This window comes from Platichthys flesus, chromosome 4 (assembly GCF_949316205.1).
Source record: "Platichthys flesus chromosome 4, fPlaFle2.1, whole genome shotgun sequence".
Lineage (NCBI taxonomy): Eukaryota > Metazoa > Chordata > Actinopteri > Pleuronectiformes > Pleuronectidae > Platichthys > Platichthys flesus.
Window position 1 is genome coordinate 11,403,406 of NC_084948.1, and position 15,498 is coordinate 11,418,903.

Here is a 15,498-nt window from a genome sequence, read left to right on the forward strand (position 1 = left end):
ATACACATCATGGTTACGATATACATTATAATTTGCCCCCCTGCTCTATTTCATACTATTTGGATTTAAATGACTACTGTATATAAGCAGCCTTCAGTCACAATTGGTCAGGGAACTGATCAGTACATAAAGTTACTCAGAGTTTGTTTGATTCACTCCAGAGTTTATGAGGCTGCATTTAGACATCATGAAAAATGACCTGCCAACATTTTATTGCTCCTTACAACACTCGGCGCACAAAGTCTGGACTCGGTGTTGAAGTGAGCAGAGGATCTGGATTCATGATCCGACACCATTGATTAATAATTAAATACATGATCATAAGTTTATTATCTATCGTCATCCCAATAAAAAATGAAATGTCAACGAAAACTAGTTCCTTATAATTTATATGAACTGAACTTTGAACCTGTTCTTTTCAAGTGTTAACTGGCTCAACACTGACGAGTAAAATGAGAAAAGGGAAGTGTCAGGCTCAATTTTCACTTGGATGAGCAGACGGAAGAAAAGGGAGAAGGTGAGTTTTAACACACATTTATGAAAGTTTTACTGTCACACTCTCACACCTTGTGTTAACATCCGTCAACTTGACCGGATCACCAGGGGCAGATGTGAACACCTGGTGTGGAAGAAAGTTCCTTCAAATGACTAATTAACAGAGGTAACTCACAATTTTGTTTTTTATCTTCGTCACATCTGTTAATCAAGTGTTTGAAAAAAACGACAGGTGTTTTCAGACTCAAACATTACAGCAGTGGTCACCAACTCGTCGACAGCGTTCACTGTCGATCCCCGTAAAGCTCTGGACTCACTGGCTGAGGTTGTGTGAGAAACATCAATCTGCAGAGCCAGGTACATAGGTAGATATATATCATGATTACTATTATTAATTAATACTATTTTAATGTCGGAGAATCTGAGTCAGTTTTTCAACACGTTTATTTCCGTTTTACTTAACTTTATTTAATTTGGGAGATAACATTTTCCCAGGGAATAATTCATGGCTCTTTATTGGAGAAAAAAACTGCATATTAAGAGGACTATATACACTCCTGATCAAAATCTTAAAACAAGTTAAAAATTGCATGAATTTGCATTTTGCACTGTTGGATCTTAGTGATTACTTGACAGGAAATGACATGGAATCCAACTTTTTGCACAGATTTTGGCTTTTAAAGGCTGTGGTCTTAAACTGTTGATCAGCTGATGAACAGCCTACTTCAGTTAAATTGTTGTTTTCAATACATTGCCTACTCACAACTTTTGGGCTCTCGTTCCCATTTCTTCTTCTTGCATTTTGAAACTCTACTTAGAACCTTCCTAAGATTCAACAGTGCAAAATGCAAATTCATGCAATTTTTTAACTGATTTTGATCAGGAGTGTATCTATGAATATCTAGTAAGAACAGCTGTGTTGGACAGTGCTCTCCTATAGCTGACAACCAAGTGATTATCATACGAGGTGTAATGCCCCTAATGCAAGAAAGGTGAAGTAGTCAGCAGTGCCAGAAATAATTCCAACATCCCTCTTTGTGCACTGGGTAATGAATATAGTCAATATGTCCGCAGAATATATATCGGCTGAGAACATTTCCTATGCTGGAATCTGCTGTTGTATAAATGGACATTCGATCTTGTTCCCTTAACTCACTCAAACAGTATCTGAGGTGTCTGCGGTTAACTAATGTCATATGGTTTTAAAGAAACTCTTGCCTTACTGATACACCATTTAGAAGGAGGTGAGGAAATCAAGCAGCCCCTACACCGACTAGTATAATAGATGCATGGAATAAGAGAAGGGAACAGAGGAACTACATGATCTATGAAAAAATGCATTGGACAGAAAGAGCTTTGTTCATGAGTTGTGGACAAACACAGCAGCTGTTAATCTGCTGGCTGATGTGAAGCGACAGATTGTTTAGTGTGGCGTAGGAGGGCAAAGGGAAGGCACTGCGGAGAACTCTGACCTGCCATCAGGGCGATAGCGGGAGCTTTTAAAAGCCTGAATGAGGGGTGGCGTAACTTCATTGGAGACCCTGGGCCGCAGTGAGAGCAGGTGGAGAGAACTGAGTGACTCGAGGGAGGAGGGAAGATCCCATCTGCAGCCAAACAGGCAATAAGATAACACAGAGTCTCCGCCACTGCCTCTGCCACAAACAACAATATGTGGATGAAGACTGCTGTGTAATTAAGAAGTCTAATCAGAGCCATCTATCTATCTAGGACTGTGTGTATGTGTGTGTGTGTGTGTGTGTGTGTGTGTGTGTGTGTGTGTGTGTGTGTGTGTGTATGTGTGTGTGTGTGTGGGTGTGGGTGTGTGTGGGTGTGTGTGTGTGTGCTCCCAGACTTCTCACACTGAGAGCGAGAAGGAGTTTACACACACACAGGCCCCGCCCTCACTCACTCACACAGTGACTCACATATTGAGACAAGATAAGAGGAGCACAGTCTGTTTCAGTTTTTCTCCCATCCACAGCTGCTCAATGATTATAATGCTGGTTTGTACCGAGCTGGAGTTTCTGTTTCCTCCTCCGCTCTGCTCTCACATTAACTAATAAACGCTCATCACGAGTTATCAGGACCTGATCAGTACATGAAGGCACTGTCAACAGTCCGCTCCATGGCAGGGGGGCGTGGCGGCGTGAGTGGCCCAGACCTTCGTATTTTTTTCTGTATTCGCCCTCGGGATAAAAAGTTTGGACACCCCTGCTATAGAGGTTTTAACAATGCTACACTTATATAGGTTTTTGTATGACCAAATGAAAGTAAATACTTACAAATATAAAATAAACATCATGATTACGATATATATTATAATTTGCCCCCTGCTCTATTTCATACTATTTGGATTTAAATGACTACTGTACATAGAAAGCAGCCTTCAGTCACAAGTGGTCGGGGACCTGATCAGTACATGTAGTTACTCAGAGTTTGTTTGATTCACTCCAGAGTTTATGAGGCTGCATTTAGACATCATGAAGAATGACCTGCCAACATTTTATTGCTCCTTACAACACGTGGCGCACACAGTCAGGCCTCAGTGTTGAAGTGAGCAGAGGATCTGGATTCATGATCCGACACCATCGATTAATAATTAAATATATGATCATAAAATTATCATCTATCATAATCTTGCCAATAAACAAATGAGCTGTCAACAGAAATTAGTTCCTTATCATTTATATGAACTGAACTTTGAACCTGTTCTTTTCAAGTGTGAACTGGCTCAACACTGACAAGTAACATGAGAACAGGGAAGTGTCAGACTCCATTTTCACTTGGATGAGCAGACGGAAGAAAAGTGAGAGGGTGAGTGTTAACACACATTTATGAAAGTTTTACTGTGACCCTCTTACACCTGGTATTAACATCTGTCTGTGGTTCACACGGCTCTAAGTTTGTCAGTTCACACCTGGTGACAGACATAGTTTCAACTTGACCGGCTCACCAGGGACAGATGTGAACACCAGGGGCCTCATGTACTAAGACTTACGTGGATTTAATACCGAAACTTTGCGTACGCCAAAACCCAGAAACTGTCTTACGCACAAATAAATTCAGATGTATCAAAGTGTGCGAACGCATGGATCCAGGCCTGTTCAACAGCATTGTATGGGAATTTGATGTACCTGGATGACATTCGGATGATTCCGTCCCACACAGCTGGCATGGCTCGGCTCAGGGTGGACTGGCACACTCCTGACCGATCGGCCAGCTCCCGCTGGGAGGCCCCTGTTGCCAGGAACCCCAGCGTGGTCAGCACCTGTGTGGGCACGGACAACCCCTGGCTCCTGGCTGTGTGGTGCTCTAGGGCTGGCCGCAGCTCTGCGCACAGCTCCAGTAATACTGGCCTGGGGAAGCGAAATCGGCTCATGAGCCAATCGTCATAATTTGCGAGTAAGTCCTCGCGTTCCCTAAATATACGTTCCCTTCGGATGTGACCATTTGCGATGTCCTCTAACAACGCTAACACAGCCATTGTTAAAACAATTTTCTTCATCCATTGCACATGCTTTTATAGCCACCCATATAATTGCAAGGTGTGTTAATTGTTCATTAGTGTGTCTCTGATTTTCAAATCACTCTGATGAGTCATTGTTTTCACCTTTTTTCCCAGTTTCCCAGCGTCACCTCTTAGTGTCGCCAAAGGAACAATAGCTGTAGAAACGTGAGTACGACAGCTCTGGAGCTGGCGTGGGGACCGCACATTTTTACGGTCATTTCACATTTTGTACATCTGAACGTGAGCGTGGAAAAGGACGTACGCCACGTTTTTCTGCGTACGCAACCTTAGTACATGAGGCCCCAGGTGTGGAAGAAAGTGCCTTCAAATGACTAATTAACAGAGTTAACTCACAATTTCATTTTTTATCGTGGTTACATCTGTTAATCAAGTGTTTAAAAACAGAATGCTGTTTTCAGAATCCAACATTACAGCAGTGGTCACCAATTCGTCAACAGCGTTCACTATCGATCGCCATAAAGCTCTGGACTCACTGGCTGAGGTTGTGTGAGAAACATCGACCTGCAGTGCCAAGTACATAGGTAGATTTATACTGTATATTAACATTAATATTATTTTACTGTCGGAGTCTCTGAGTCAGTTTTTCTACAAGTGAACTGTCGGGAGGACAAGATCAAGGATGAACTTCTGTCAATCACACTGAATTTAGGTACCTGGTTACATAGTGTGTGTATGAGCTAACAGTCAGTTTCATTGTTTTTCCTCTCAGACTGAAGATGAGTGGTTATGAAGAGAGAGTGGAGTACAGCGCGGAGAGTAACACCTCCAAAGGAGCATTCGTAGACTTCAGAAATGAACCTGGACCCTCACACGCAGAGTAAGAAATTGTTTTTACTGTGAACTGATAGGAAGAGGATTTAGTTTCCTTTAGTGTGGCCCCTGCATTAGGACACAGCTTCATTGAAATTGAGCTCAACGCACAGCAACTTAAGAACCATTCCAACATATTATCGTGGATGAGCTTGACAGGCAAATGTTGAAATAAACTGCACTGTTTAAAAAATAAATAATAACATTGACCTTTGCTCATGGTATACAATGTAATTCATTATAGCACACCTACTTACATAAATTAAATCTATATAAGCTACAAATTCAGATTTTTTATATTTTTTTTAAGCCCGGTGTACTCACGGCAGATATTTTAGTTGATGCCTTAGTTAGTACCTTTTAGAAAAAGGAGTTACCTCTGCACCCCTGAGTTAAACCATTATGATTTGCATTTGTAAAGCTCACAGCATTGTCCTCTACATGTGACAGCCTCACCTAGGCCTAGGAGCAGGGATGTCACCTGCCAATATTCTCAGGCTTGTAAAACTGCCAGAAACTGGAACCCTGCATCACTTCCCGGCAGTTCCTGGCAGTTTTCTGTGCTGCCTGCAGACTGCTGTGAACAGCCGTTAACCTGAAATTTCCCCGAAATTTGCAGCGATACTAACTGACACAAATTCTCCTTTTCATGCAGTGCCAACTGTGGACAAAGACCAAGAAAAGGACCTGGACTCCAGACAGCCGGTCAGAGCAGCATCTGTCTGCGGCACATATTGTTCTATGTGGTTCCCTCATACAGCATTAACATTTAACATCTTAATAAAACCACAAAGTTAAAAAGCTTTTATTTTCTGTAGTTTCTCTGTATCTGAGGAATTTCCGATTCTCTGTCTTTAGTCTGACATTGTTTCTTGTCTTTCAGAAGATCTGCAGAAGGTTTTAAATGAACATAAGATCAGTCTGAAGAGGACATGTACACATGTGACTGAAGGAACTGATGAAAAAGAAAGTAGAACCCTCCTAAACAGGATCTACACTGAGCTCTACATCACAGAGGGACAGAGTGAAGAGATTAATACTCAACACGAAGTGAGGCAGCTTGAGACGACTTCCAAGAGGAAGTCTATCCACGACACTCCGATCAAGTGCCATGACATCTTTAAAGCCGTAACTGACCAGCAGAGCAGCATCAGAGTCGTCCTGACCAACGGCGTCGCTGGCATTGGAAAAAGCTTCTCGGTGCAGAAGTTCACTCTGGACTGGGCTGAGGGTTTAGAAAACCAAGATGTCAGCCTGCTGATAGTGCTTTCGTTCAGAGAGCTGAACCTGGTGAAAGACCAGCAGCACAGTCTTCTCACGCTGATCCGTGTTTTCCATCCAACATTACAGAAGATCACGGCAGAGATGCTCGCTCTCTGTAAACTTTTGTTCATCTTTGACGGACTTGATGAAAGCAGACTTTCTCTGGACTTCAACCACAGGAAGGTTGTTACTGATGTCACACAGAGGTCATCAGTCAACACACTGCTGACAAGCCTCATCCTGGGGAATCTGCTTTCCTCTGCTCTTGTCTGGATGACCTCCAGACCTGCGGCAGCCAATCAGATCCCTTCTACATGTGTTGACAGGGTCACAGAAGTACGAGGCTTCACTGACGCACAGAAGGACAAATACTTCAGGAACAGGTTCAGTAATGACGAGCTGTGCAGCAGAATAATCTCACACATCAAGATGTGCAGAAGTCTCCACATCATGTGTCAAATCCCGGTCTTCTGCTGGATCAGTGCTACAGTTCTGGAGCAGATGTTGACCAAAGACCAGAGTGGAGAGCTGCCCAAGACCATGACTGACTTGTACTCACACTTTCTGATGGTTCAGACAAAGAGGAAGAAAAATAAGTACAATGAGGGACATGAGACGACTCCTGACAGGGACAGGGACTTTCTTCTGAAGCTGGGGAAGCTGGCGCTTAAACATCTGAGGGAAGGAATCATCATGTTCTATCAAGAAGACCTGGAGTGGTGTGGTCTTAATGTCAAAGAGGCCTCAGTGTACTCTGGAGTTTGTACTGAGATCTTCACAGAGTGTGTGATCTTCCAGAAATCCGTCTACTGCTTTGTTCATCTGAGCGTTCAGGAGTTTCTGGCTGCAGTCTACATGTTCCACTGTTACACCAAGAGGAACACAGAAGAACTCAAAAACTTCTTGGGAACATATGGGAACACACAAGATACCTTCTCTCTGGATGACCTCCTGAAGAGAACCATTGAGAAATCCCTTACCAGTGAAAATGGTCATCTGGACCTATTTGTTCGCTTCCTTCACGGCCTCAGTCTAAAGTCTAACCAGAAACTCTTAGGAGGCCTGCTAGGTTGGAAAGAGAACAATCCAAAGATCATCCAGAGAGCCTTAGGAGGCCGGCTGAGTTGGACAGGGAACTATCCAAAATTCATCCAGAGAGTCATCAACAACCTGAAGGAGATGCAGAGTGATGACATTTCTCCTGACAGAAGCATCAACATCTTTCACTGTCTGACTGAGATGAATGACCACTCAGTAAATCAGGAGATGACACAGTTAATGACGTTAAAGAACAAATCAAAGGAGAAACTCTCTGAGATCCACTGCTCAGCTCTGGCCTACATGCTGCAGATGTCAGAGGATGTTATTGATGAGTTGGACCTGAAGAAGTTCAACACATCAGACCAGGGTCGACAGAGACTGATCCCAGCTGTGAGGAACTGCAGGAAAGCTCTGTGAGTTCAGAAAATATCAATAACACATTTGATCAGTGTAGTTTAGTCGTTTGTCAAATACCCACTGCATTAAATTGTTCTAATTTTTTGGGCAGCATGGTTTTGCAGTGGTCAACACTGTTAGTGCAGCCTTTCTATGAGGGTGGAACGTTTTTTTCTGACTTAGCACACTTAGAACACTTATCACAGTTTGAAGAGACAATCCCTGAAGAAACAGGACTGGAAATATCATTTATTCCAGACCTGGAATAACTAGAATTATTACCCTGCGTTGGTACACCACTGCAAACTAGTTCAGTGTCAGTCATTCCAGGTCCCTGACATATTGCATTCACAATAAGATGAGGTCACTGTAACCTTTGACCTTTGACCACCTGAATCTCATGAGTTCTTCTGTTAATCTAAAAGAATGCTTGCACCAAATTTGAAAGGATTATCTTAAGGTGTTTTTAAGATAACATGTTCATGAGGCAAAAAGGGGATATACCAGTGGTTATCAACCTTTTTTCAGTGATGTACCCCCTTTGGGTCAAGCCATCGGTATGGGGGAGACTCTGGGCTTTTAGGATAATGAAATAGAATAGCCTACTGAATATAAAATTCATTTCATGAACTTAAACTTATATTTTATTTAATATTTATTAAATTACAAATTTTAAAGGATGTTTGAATGGATGCTAATTTGAAATATATAAAAAAAAAACTCACTTACGCGTACCCCCATTTGAGAACCACTGGGATATACCATGTGGAGGCTCAATCATGTTATGTATGAATGTTGTGTTTTCAGATTTTATTCACAAAGGTTTTACATTTTCTCTAATTACAGACTCGTTAATTGTGAACTCTCAGAGACTCACTGTGAAGTCGTGGCCTCAGCTCTGAAGTCAAACCCCTCACATCTGAAAGAACTGAATCTGAGTGGAAACAGCCTGCAGGATTCAGGAGGGAAGCTGTTGTTTGCTGGACTGGAGAGTCCAAACTGTCGACTGGAGACTCTGAGGTCAGGTTCTTGAAACCTTGAATGTTCATTTTTCAAACTTTTTTCTTATTTCGTCATTATTTCTGCTCCAGTCTGCTCACTGTCCTGCAGTCATATGTCACTCACTCAGCCTGTCAGTCACGTCCACCTCATCAGCCCAACTCCATTCACCTGCACACACCTTCTCCTGATCAGTAATAAAGTATCAGTAAATAATGTGGACTGAGGCCGAGCAGTCGTTCTCCTCAAGTTTCCAAAAATAAGACACATTCATATTAAAACACGTTGGACAGTTGATAAATATAGAAACAAACAGGAAGTGACTGTCAGGAGCCATTCCTACTTTAAACAGTGTTTAATTCAGAAAACCTACTCAGTGACCAATCACATATAGAAGAAGGTCATGTCATGTGATAAAATAGATAATGGTCAAACTTGTTGATTTGATATTTATCTTCAGGTCAGAGACTTGACTGAGGTCAGCAGCATGTTGAGAGTCTGTGTTGACATTCTGACAATTCACAATAACAGGAGGACAATTCAAATATTCATATTTCTTTATCCAGGTTGAAGGGCTGTTATCTATCAACGATCAGCTGTTCTTCTCTGGCTTCAGCTCTAAGGTCAAACCCCTCTCATCTGAGAGAACTGGATCTAAGCTACAACGACCTGAAGGACTCAGGAGTGAAGGAGCTTTGTGGTTTTCTAGAGAGTCCAACCTGTGAACTGGAGATTCTGAGGTCAGCCATCTTGTGTTAATGTTAAAGGTTCAGTGTGTACACTTTAGTGACAACTTGTTGCAGCTGAATACCCATCACCTCACCCTCCCCTTCCAAACATGAAAGAGAACAGTGGTAGCTTCAGTCATCATAGAAACTCAAAAGTTTAGTTTAGTAAACTAAATTTTGCTTTATCTGTATATACAAACATTTGTACAATTTAGATAAAGCAATTAAAACATCACTACTATTTTATATTTAATTTCTCAAAATAGATCTTTTCACCTAAAACTTACAAACTAGAGGTTTAAGTTCATAGTGCAGAACATCTGTTCCTCACAGTGAACACTGGTACTGAGCTGAGAGATTGTAGAATGAGCGTTGAGGGCCGAGTAAAATGTGACTGAAGTTTTACAGAGGGATACAAAATCCAATGCTGGACAATGTGTACATGTAATGTTTCTTTGTAAGCTAACTAAGATTTGTCCTGGTGGTCCTGTGGACTGACAGGATATAAGATGATAGTGGGCTGCGTTCGTGTTCTCGGACTTGGCTCATTTCCAACATGAAATCCTTCCTGTGGACTTACACAGGGTCGTCCATTCCTTTTATCTTTTCAACACTAGAAACTGCTGCTTAGATCATCGCCCCTTCAAGAAACCATGATCATGGAGAGGCGGTGGTCTAGTGGCAGAAACTTGGACTATGGGCAGAGAAGGTCCCTGGTTCGTCTCTGTTTCGACTCCACGGAGAGACAACAAAAAGACGAACCTGGGTTGATCTGTCCAAAAATCCAAGAGTCTCCCTACCCTGTCTAGTGCCCCTGAGCAAGGCACCTTACTCCCCAAACATCTGCCCCTTTTCAAATATAAACCGTGGAAAATGCTCAGAAAATTGGGTGCAGATCATTTCTGAAGTTGAAGAAGCAGCAAGATATTGACTGGATCAAACTTGTTCACAGCAACAGGAAAATGTGGGATCATTCAGACGAGGGGTTGAGCCAAAACACATATCTCCATGATAATCTGTGTTACATTGAGTTATCTTATGTTACAGATTCACTGTGAAAGATTTACTGACATCACCAGGTGTAGTACATGTGAACAAAGTCCACTTGTTCACATCTAGACTCCTGAAGATGTCCAGCAATATATTTAGAGACATCTAGTGTTGAAGTTACATATTATCACTACAACAACTGAACACTTACAGTTTGAAGCTGTTTTCAGTCATGAACTCTGTAAAATAGTGTCTGGATATTTTCTGGAGTTTGACTTTCACATATGGAGAACATGTCGAGTAGCAGGAGGCCGGACTTGGCGTATAAATTGGAATGGAAAGATCAGTGTTTTTGTTTGCAGCCCATCCACACCAGCATTGGCCCTTATCAACAGAGTTAAGTTTAATCCTTCATACTTTATACTATTCTTCTCTAGACTGTACTACTGTAACTCAATCCTCTCGGGCATCATCCAAAAGTCCCACCTCCAACTAGTTCAGAACAGAGCAGCTCGGCTTCTCACTGGTATTAAATGGCAACATCACATCACCCCGATCCTTGCTTCTCTCCGTTGGCTCCTTGTCTGTATAAGGATTGATTTTAATATTTTTCTGATCACTTTTTAAGATTCTGGCCCAAAGCTACATTACAGAATTATTGACCCCCTATGTGCCTGCATCAGCCAGTAGGATCCTCATGCGGATCCTACTGGCTGTTCCAAAGTCGAGGTTGAAAACTGAACCGACTGTGCTTTTACCGTCAGGGCCTACCTGAGGAGAAAAGGCAGAGTCAGTTACTTCTTTTATACCACTTCTTAAAACCAATTTTATAGCTTTTATGTGATGTTGTGTGTTTACTCTTTTTTTATAATTTTCAACTTTCATTTTCTTGTTCATTTATCTCTACTGTCATATTACTGCTTTTATGTATTCAAGTTTTTATTTACTTTTCTTGCTTGCTGTCAAAGCCTTTTCTAAACTCTGTTTTTAAAAAGTACTATATACATAATTTTACATTATTATCACCATCCTTTATTCAGGTTGGAGGGCTGCGGTCTGTCAGAGATCAGCGGTTCTTATCTGGCTTCAGCTCTGAGGTCAAACCCCTCTCATCTGAGAAAACTGAATCTGAATAGAAACAACCTACAGGACTCAGGAGTGAAGGAGCTCTGTGGTTTTGTAGAGAGTCCAACCTGTCGCCTGGAGAGTCTGAGGTCAGTTCACCGACCGAATTTTGTAGATCTCATATCTTTAACACAGCATTTACACCCAATTTATCCATTTCAATTCTAAATTGTCAGCTACTTGTTAAAACACATATGTGTTTAGTTTTGGATTTCCTAAACTGATCGCAGGACAGAGACCGGGTCCAAATAATGTATTTTTACTGAATCAGCACTCGTTTTAATCCTGATTCCATATTTACCTTCCATTTTATGAGTCGGTACTGACATGAATATTCTTACGATATTTTAACAAATAAACATTTATCCAGGTTGAAGGGCGCCAGTCTGTCAGAGATAAGCCGTTCTTCTCTGGCTTCAGCTCTGAGGTCAAACCCCTCTCATCTGAGAGAACTGGATCTAAGACTTAACGACCTGCAGGACTCAGGAGTGAAAGAGCTGCTTAATCTAAAGCAGCCTTCAGACAGTTCACTGGAGACTGTGAGGTGAGTCAGGCCACACCACTTTCATCTGTTTTTTAATATACACGGTCAGTTTCACAGTAAAGATTCAGGGTCTGTACTACGGAACAGGATTTGTGGTTATCAGGTTAACTTCAGGTTTAGTCTCAATCTCACCAGACTCATCCAGTCACCAAAATACCAAATGCACTCAGGGTCCTGAAGTGCATCCTCTGAACAGGACTGAAGTCCCTACTGCTCTTTATACTGGATGTGCTGCATTACTGACTTACAGCTGATGAAGTGAGTCTCTGTAAAAACTGATGTGTTCTTCTATCAACAGATTGAAGAAGTGATCATTGTAGAAGTGAGTGTGAAGAGGACAGTGTATGTGGATGGAGGCTGAGCTGTGTCCTGAAACATCTACATAGGCAGAAGCAGCTGCAGCTTGTGCATAGAGAGGCTCTGACTGGGCCTCCCAGGCAGAGTGGAGACAGAGCTCCAGAGGAATCAGAGGAGGTTAGCTGCTCTGAGATCAGGTCCACTGTCACACAGTGTCCAGTCCACCATCATTCCTGTGTGCCTCTGTTGATGTGACACAGCACCATCAGTGTATCTGCTCTGCTCTGCTGCTGCGCTGCCTTTTGACACAGAAAAGTCAAAGCCCTAAGTATTTCAAAATTATGTGCAGAAAAATGTGCCAATTAAATGCAAATTTTACTTTCAAATCTAAAAAGTGACATTATATTTACTGGCAGGGACGCGAAACTGTGGGCAGTCAGTGTTATGGATATCTGCTGAGTGCAGCATGTTAGCATGCTGTGTAGAAAACTAAAGGAAACACGTGAAAACCATGAGCACTGCAGGTAATCAGAAAGTGTAAGGTCATGTTTTTGAACATTACATTACATTACATGTCATTTAGCAGACGCTTTTATCCAAAGCGACTTACATTTTTAGAACACTCATCATTTTATGAGGGGCCATCTAGGGGTTCAGTATCTTGCCAAGGACACTTAGGCATGCAGATGGGATAGAGTGGGATTCGAACCGGCAACCTTCTTGTTGCAGAGCACCCGCTCTATCCCCTAGGCCACGCTCTCCCGGTGCAATGTTTTTCAGTAATCCGACAATTTGCATTTCAGTCCAAACCAGGCGCTTGGCTTGATTTGAATGTTTAACTATTAGTATTTTCAAAATATCTTTAGAAAAGTGTGAAATGCTTGGTTTGTGTAGAGGCACCGCTCATTGTGTGCTTTGCCCTGTAGCATCATCTAGTGGCTCACTGTAGTTCTGTTCCTAAAGTAAAGTATTAGATATTAAATCATTTAAATCACACAGATATGTATGATAGTGCCCAGAAACATGATAGAAATCTTAAAACAAAAACAAGACTCAAACAGGTTTATGGCACTATTTTTGCTCAATGTTAACAGTCTTCATCTTGTACTGCATATATGCAAACAGGTAATTTGTCCAGTTTTTGTGAAAAGGTCTAAAGGTTTATTAATAATAATTCAGTAAACACAAGCCATTTAGGCTGACAGGACACTGTGATTGGTCATTAACTGCATTAGAGCTTTTCTATGTGAATTGATTGTGTGTTTTGACGAGAGTGACAGATTAATGCAGTGACATTTTGGTGAACTCTGACCCAAGAAAATATCACAGAATACCTGAGTGACTGTAGCACAGAAATAAAAAAAGATCAACTGAGAGGGAAGAGTCAAAGATTGACTCACACACACACACACACACACACACACACACACACACACACACACACACACACTGTCTTAATTATTTTTGAGGATTCTTTCTTTTTGAAAACTAATTGTAGGCTACTATGTTTTCAGTATTTATATGCTAATACTATTAGTGACCAATTCTCGACTACAGTAGATTGAAAATATTTGCTTTTTGTTTCATTTTGCCATTAGAGGGAACCATACTACATCATACTATCCCCCCCTCTCCAGCAGTGAGTTGCCCCGAGGCGCCTCATTACTGTGTCTGAGGCAGCTCCTAGATGTTCATGTGAAAAACAAACAAATTAGAGTAACAAGGAATGGATAGACATAAGAATGCTTACCTCTGCATGAAGGAGATCTATTGTAACACATTGTGTATTTACGTGTGCACACAGGGTTCTCTCCTCTTATTCTTCAAGCAGCGTACTGCTTGTATATCCACATTTAACCATGTGTTGTGGTTTCTAAACATATACCTTTTTAATGTAGTTTTATCAACAAAAAAAAAATCGGAAATAAAGAAATTATGACTCACAAATGTTAGACAGGGACACCAATGGTGCCATCATGTGGACAGTTATAGAGGTTTTCCAATGTGCTGCTCCATGGGAGCATTCTCCATGTGATGGGATCTGACCAATTACATTTATTCCGTTACAGTAGATAAGAATACTTTCATTAATGTATACTTAACAACAAATACAATAAATGTCATTGTATTATTAATTTAATTTAGTAAAATTCAACCAAGTTTTTACCAAGTTACGCAGTAAATTCCGTTGAATTCAATTAATTTCTTTAGTGAATTCACTTATATTGAGTGACTGTTTTCACAAATTTGAGGGTTCTCACTGACCCCCTTCATGTAATTCCGGATAGTGAAAGCCGATTCAATTTATTTTCCAAAATATGGGCCCTTTAAAAAAAATAAGTTATTAATTGATATCACAATGCAAGTGTTAACAGTCACACTTTCGTCTATCTTCTTTACTAATATGACAAGAGTATGTACTCTTCTATTGTTAATCAAAATATACTGAATGCACAGTAATGATGTGGAACATTGCATTATGGTTAGGGCAAATGCTTTACTTTTGGTACTTTAATAGCAAGTACTCACTTTTACTCTCTAGGTATTCATAATTTTACTTTAACTTGGGTATATTTAAGTATAATTATTTTTCTTTTAATTAAGTAAGATATTTGAGTACTTCCTCCACCACTGAATCTCCACCACCTTCATGGAGTTATCCCTTTGCATTCGTTATAACCAATGAAGTTTGTACTGTATGAAATATAAACCAAAGTTACCAGGATGTTACCTGATTCTACGAATACATACATGATACTTTACTTAGATGCACAGCTGCCTTCATTTATTCCTGGTTCACTGATGTTCAGTCTGTTTAAATACATGATGATAGAAATTGCATTACATAAAGGTAACCTCCACCTATATTTACTCTCTAGTATCTGCCCTCTGAAATAACTAGACCTGTTTGAGAAACAGCACACAATCCCTGATAAGCATGCGCAGCAATACATAAGCGAGCTTGAGCTTCCTCATGCGTGCCCTCATCTTTTGCCATGCAAACATTTATTCACATATGCATGACTGCTAAAACAGACCAACATGCCATGGACCTCTCGTGTAAGTATTCAACGTTCCCACGCACACAAATGCACCAGCTTCATGTCCGCTGAAGCAAAATAATGTGCTCTTCCTCATCACCATTCGAAAGGAAATAGGACACTGAGTCAGACCATATGATAGGAATACATGTAACCAGGATAATATTAACCTATGAAATTAGAAGCTGGGTACAAACCATCTTACAAATACCTAATCCCCACCATCGACTGAAGATGCAT

At 41.0% G+C, this 15,498-nt stretch overlaps 1 protein-coding gene across 6 annotated transcripts; it reads left to right on the forward strand.

The window, feature by feature from the left end:
• The first annotated feature begins 458 nt into the window (after nt 1-458).
• LOC133952087 (NLR family CARD domain-containing protein 3-like) lies at nt 459-12,769 on the forward strand. 6 transcript variants are annotated; one of them, XM_062386370.1, is made up of 11 exons: nt 459-860; nt 3,216-3,309; nt 4,423-4,545; nt 4,734-4,841; nt 5,490-5,539; nt 5,718-7,551; nt 8,381-8,554; nt 9,100-9,273; nt 11,292-11,465; nt 11,747-11,920; nt 12,219-12,769. In XM_062386370.1, the coding sequence occupies exons 4-11, from the start codon at nt 4,741-4,743 to the stop codon at nt 12,229-12,231; spliced, it is 2,694 nt and encodes an 897-aa protein (XP_062242354.1). In that variant the 5' UTR covers nt 459-860; nt 3,216-3,309; nt 4,423-4,545; nt 4,734-4,740; the 3' UTR covers nt 12,232-12,769. The 6 variants fall into 6 exon arrangements, with proteins under 6 accessions (XP_062242354.1, XP_062242353.1, XP_062242356.1 ...); XM_062386369.1 differs by having other exon boundaries at nt 459-852; XM_062386372.1 differs by lacking the exon at nt 4,423-4,545 and having other exon boundaries at nt 459-852.
• The last annotated feature ends 2,729 nt before the right edge of the window (nt 12,770-15,498 follow it).

Excerpts from the sequence above, each read along its gene's own strand:
- LOC133952087 (XM_062386370.1), top strand. The coding sequence starts at position 4,741 with ATGAGTGGTTATGAAGAGAGAGTGGAGTACAGCGCGGAGAGTAACACC. Across the intron at positions 5,540-5,717 it reads ACCTGGACTCCAGACAGCCG|AAGATCTGCAGAAGGTTTTA; the intron begins GTCAGAGCAGCA and ends CTTGTCTTTCAG. Across the intron at positions 8,555-9,099 it reads TGTCGACTGGAGACTCTGAG|GTTGAAGGGCTGTTATCTAT; the intron begins GTCAGGTTCTTG and ends TTCTTTATCCAG.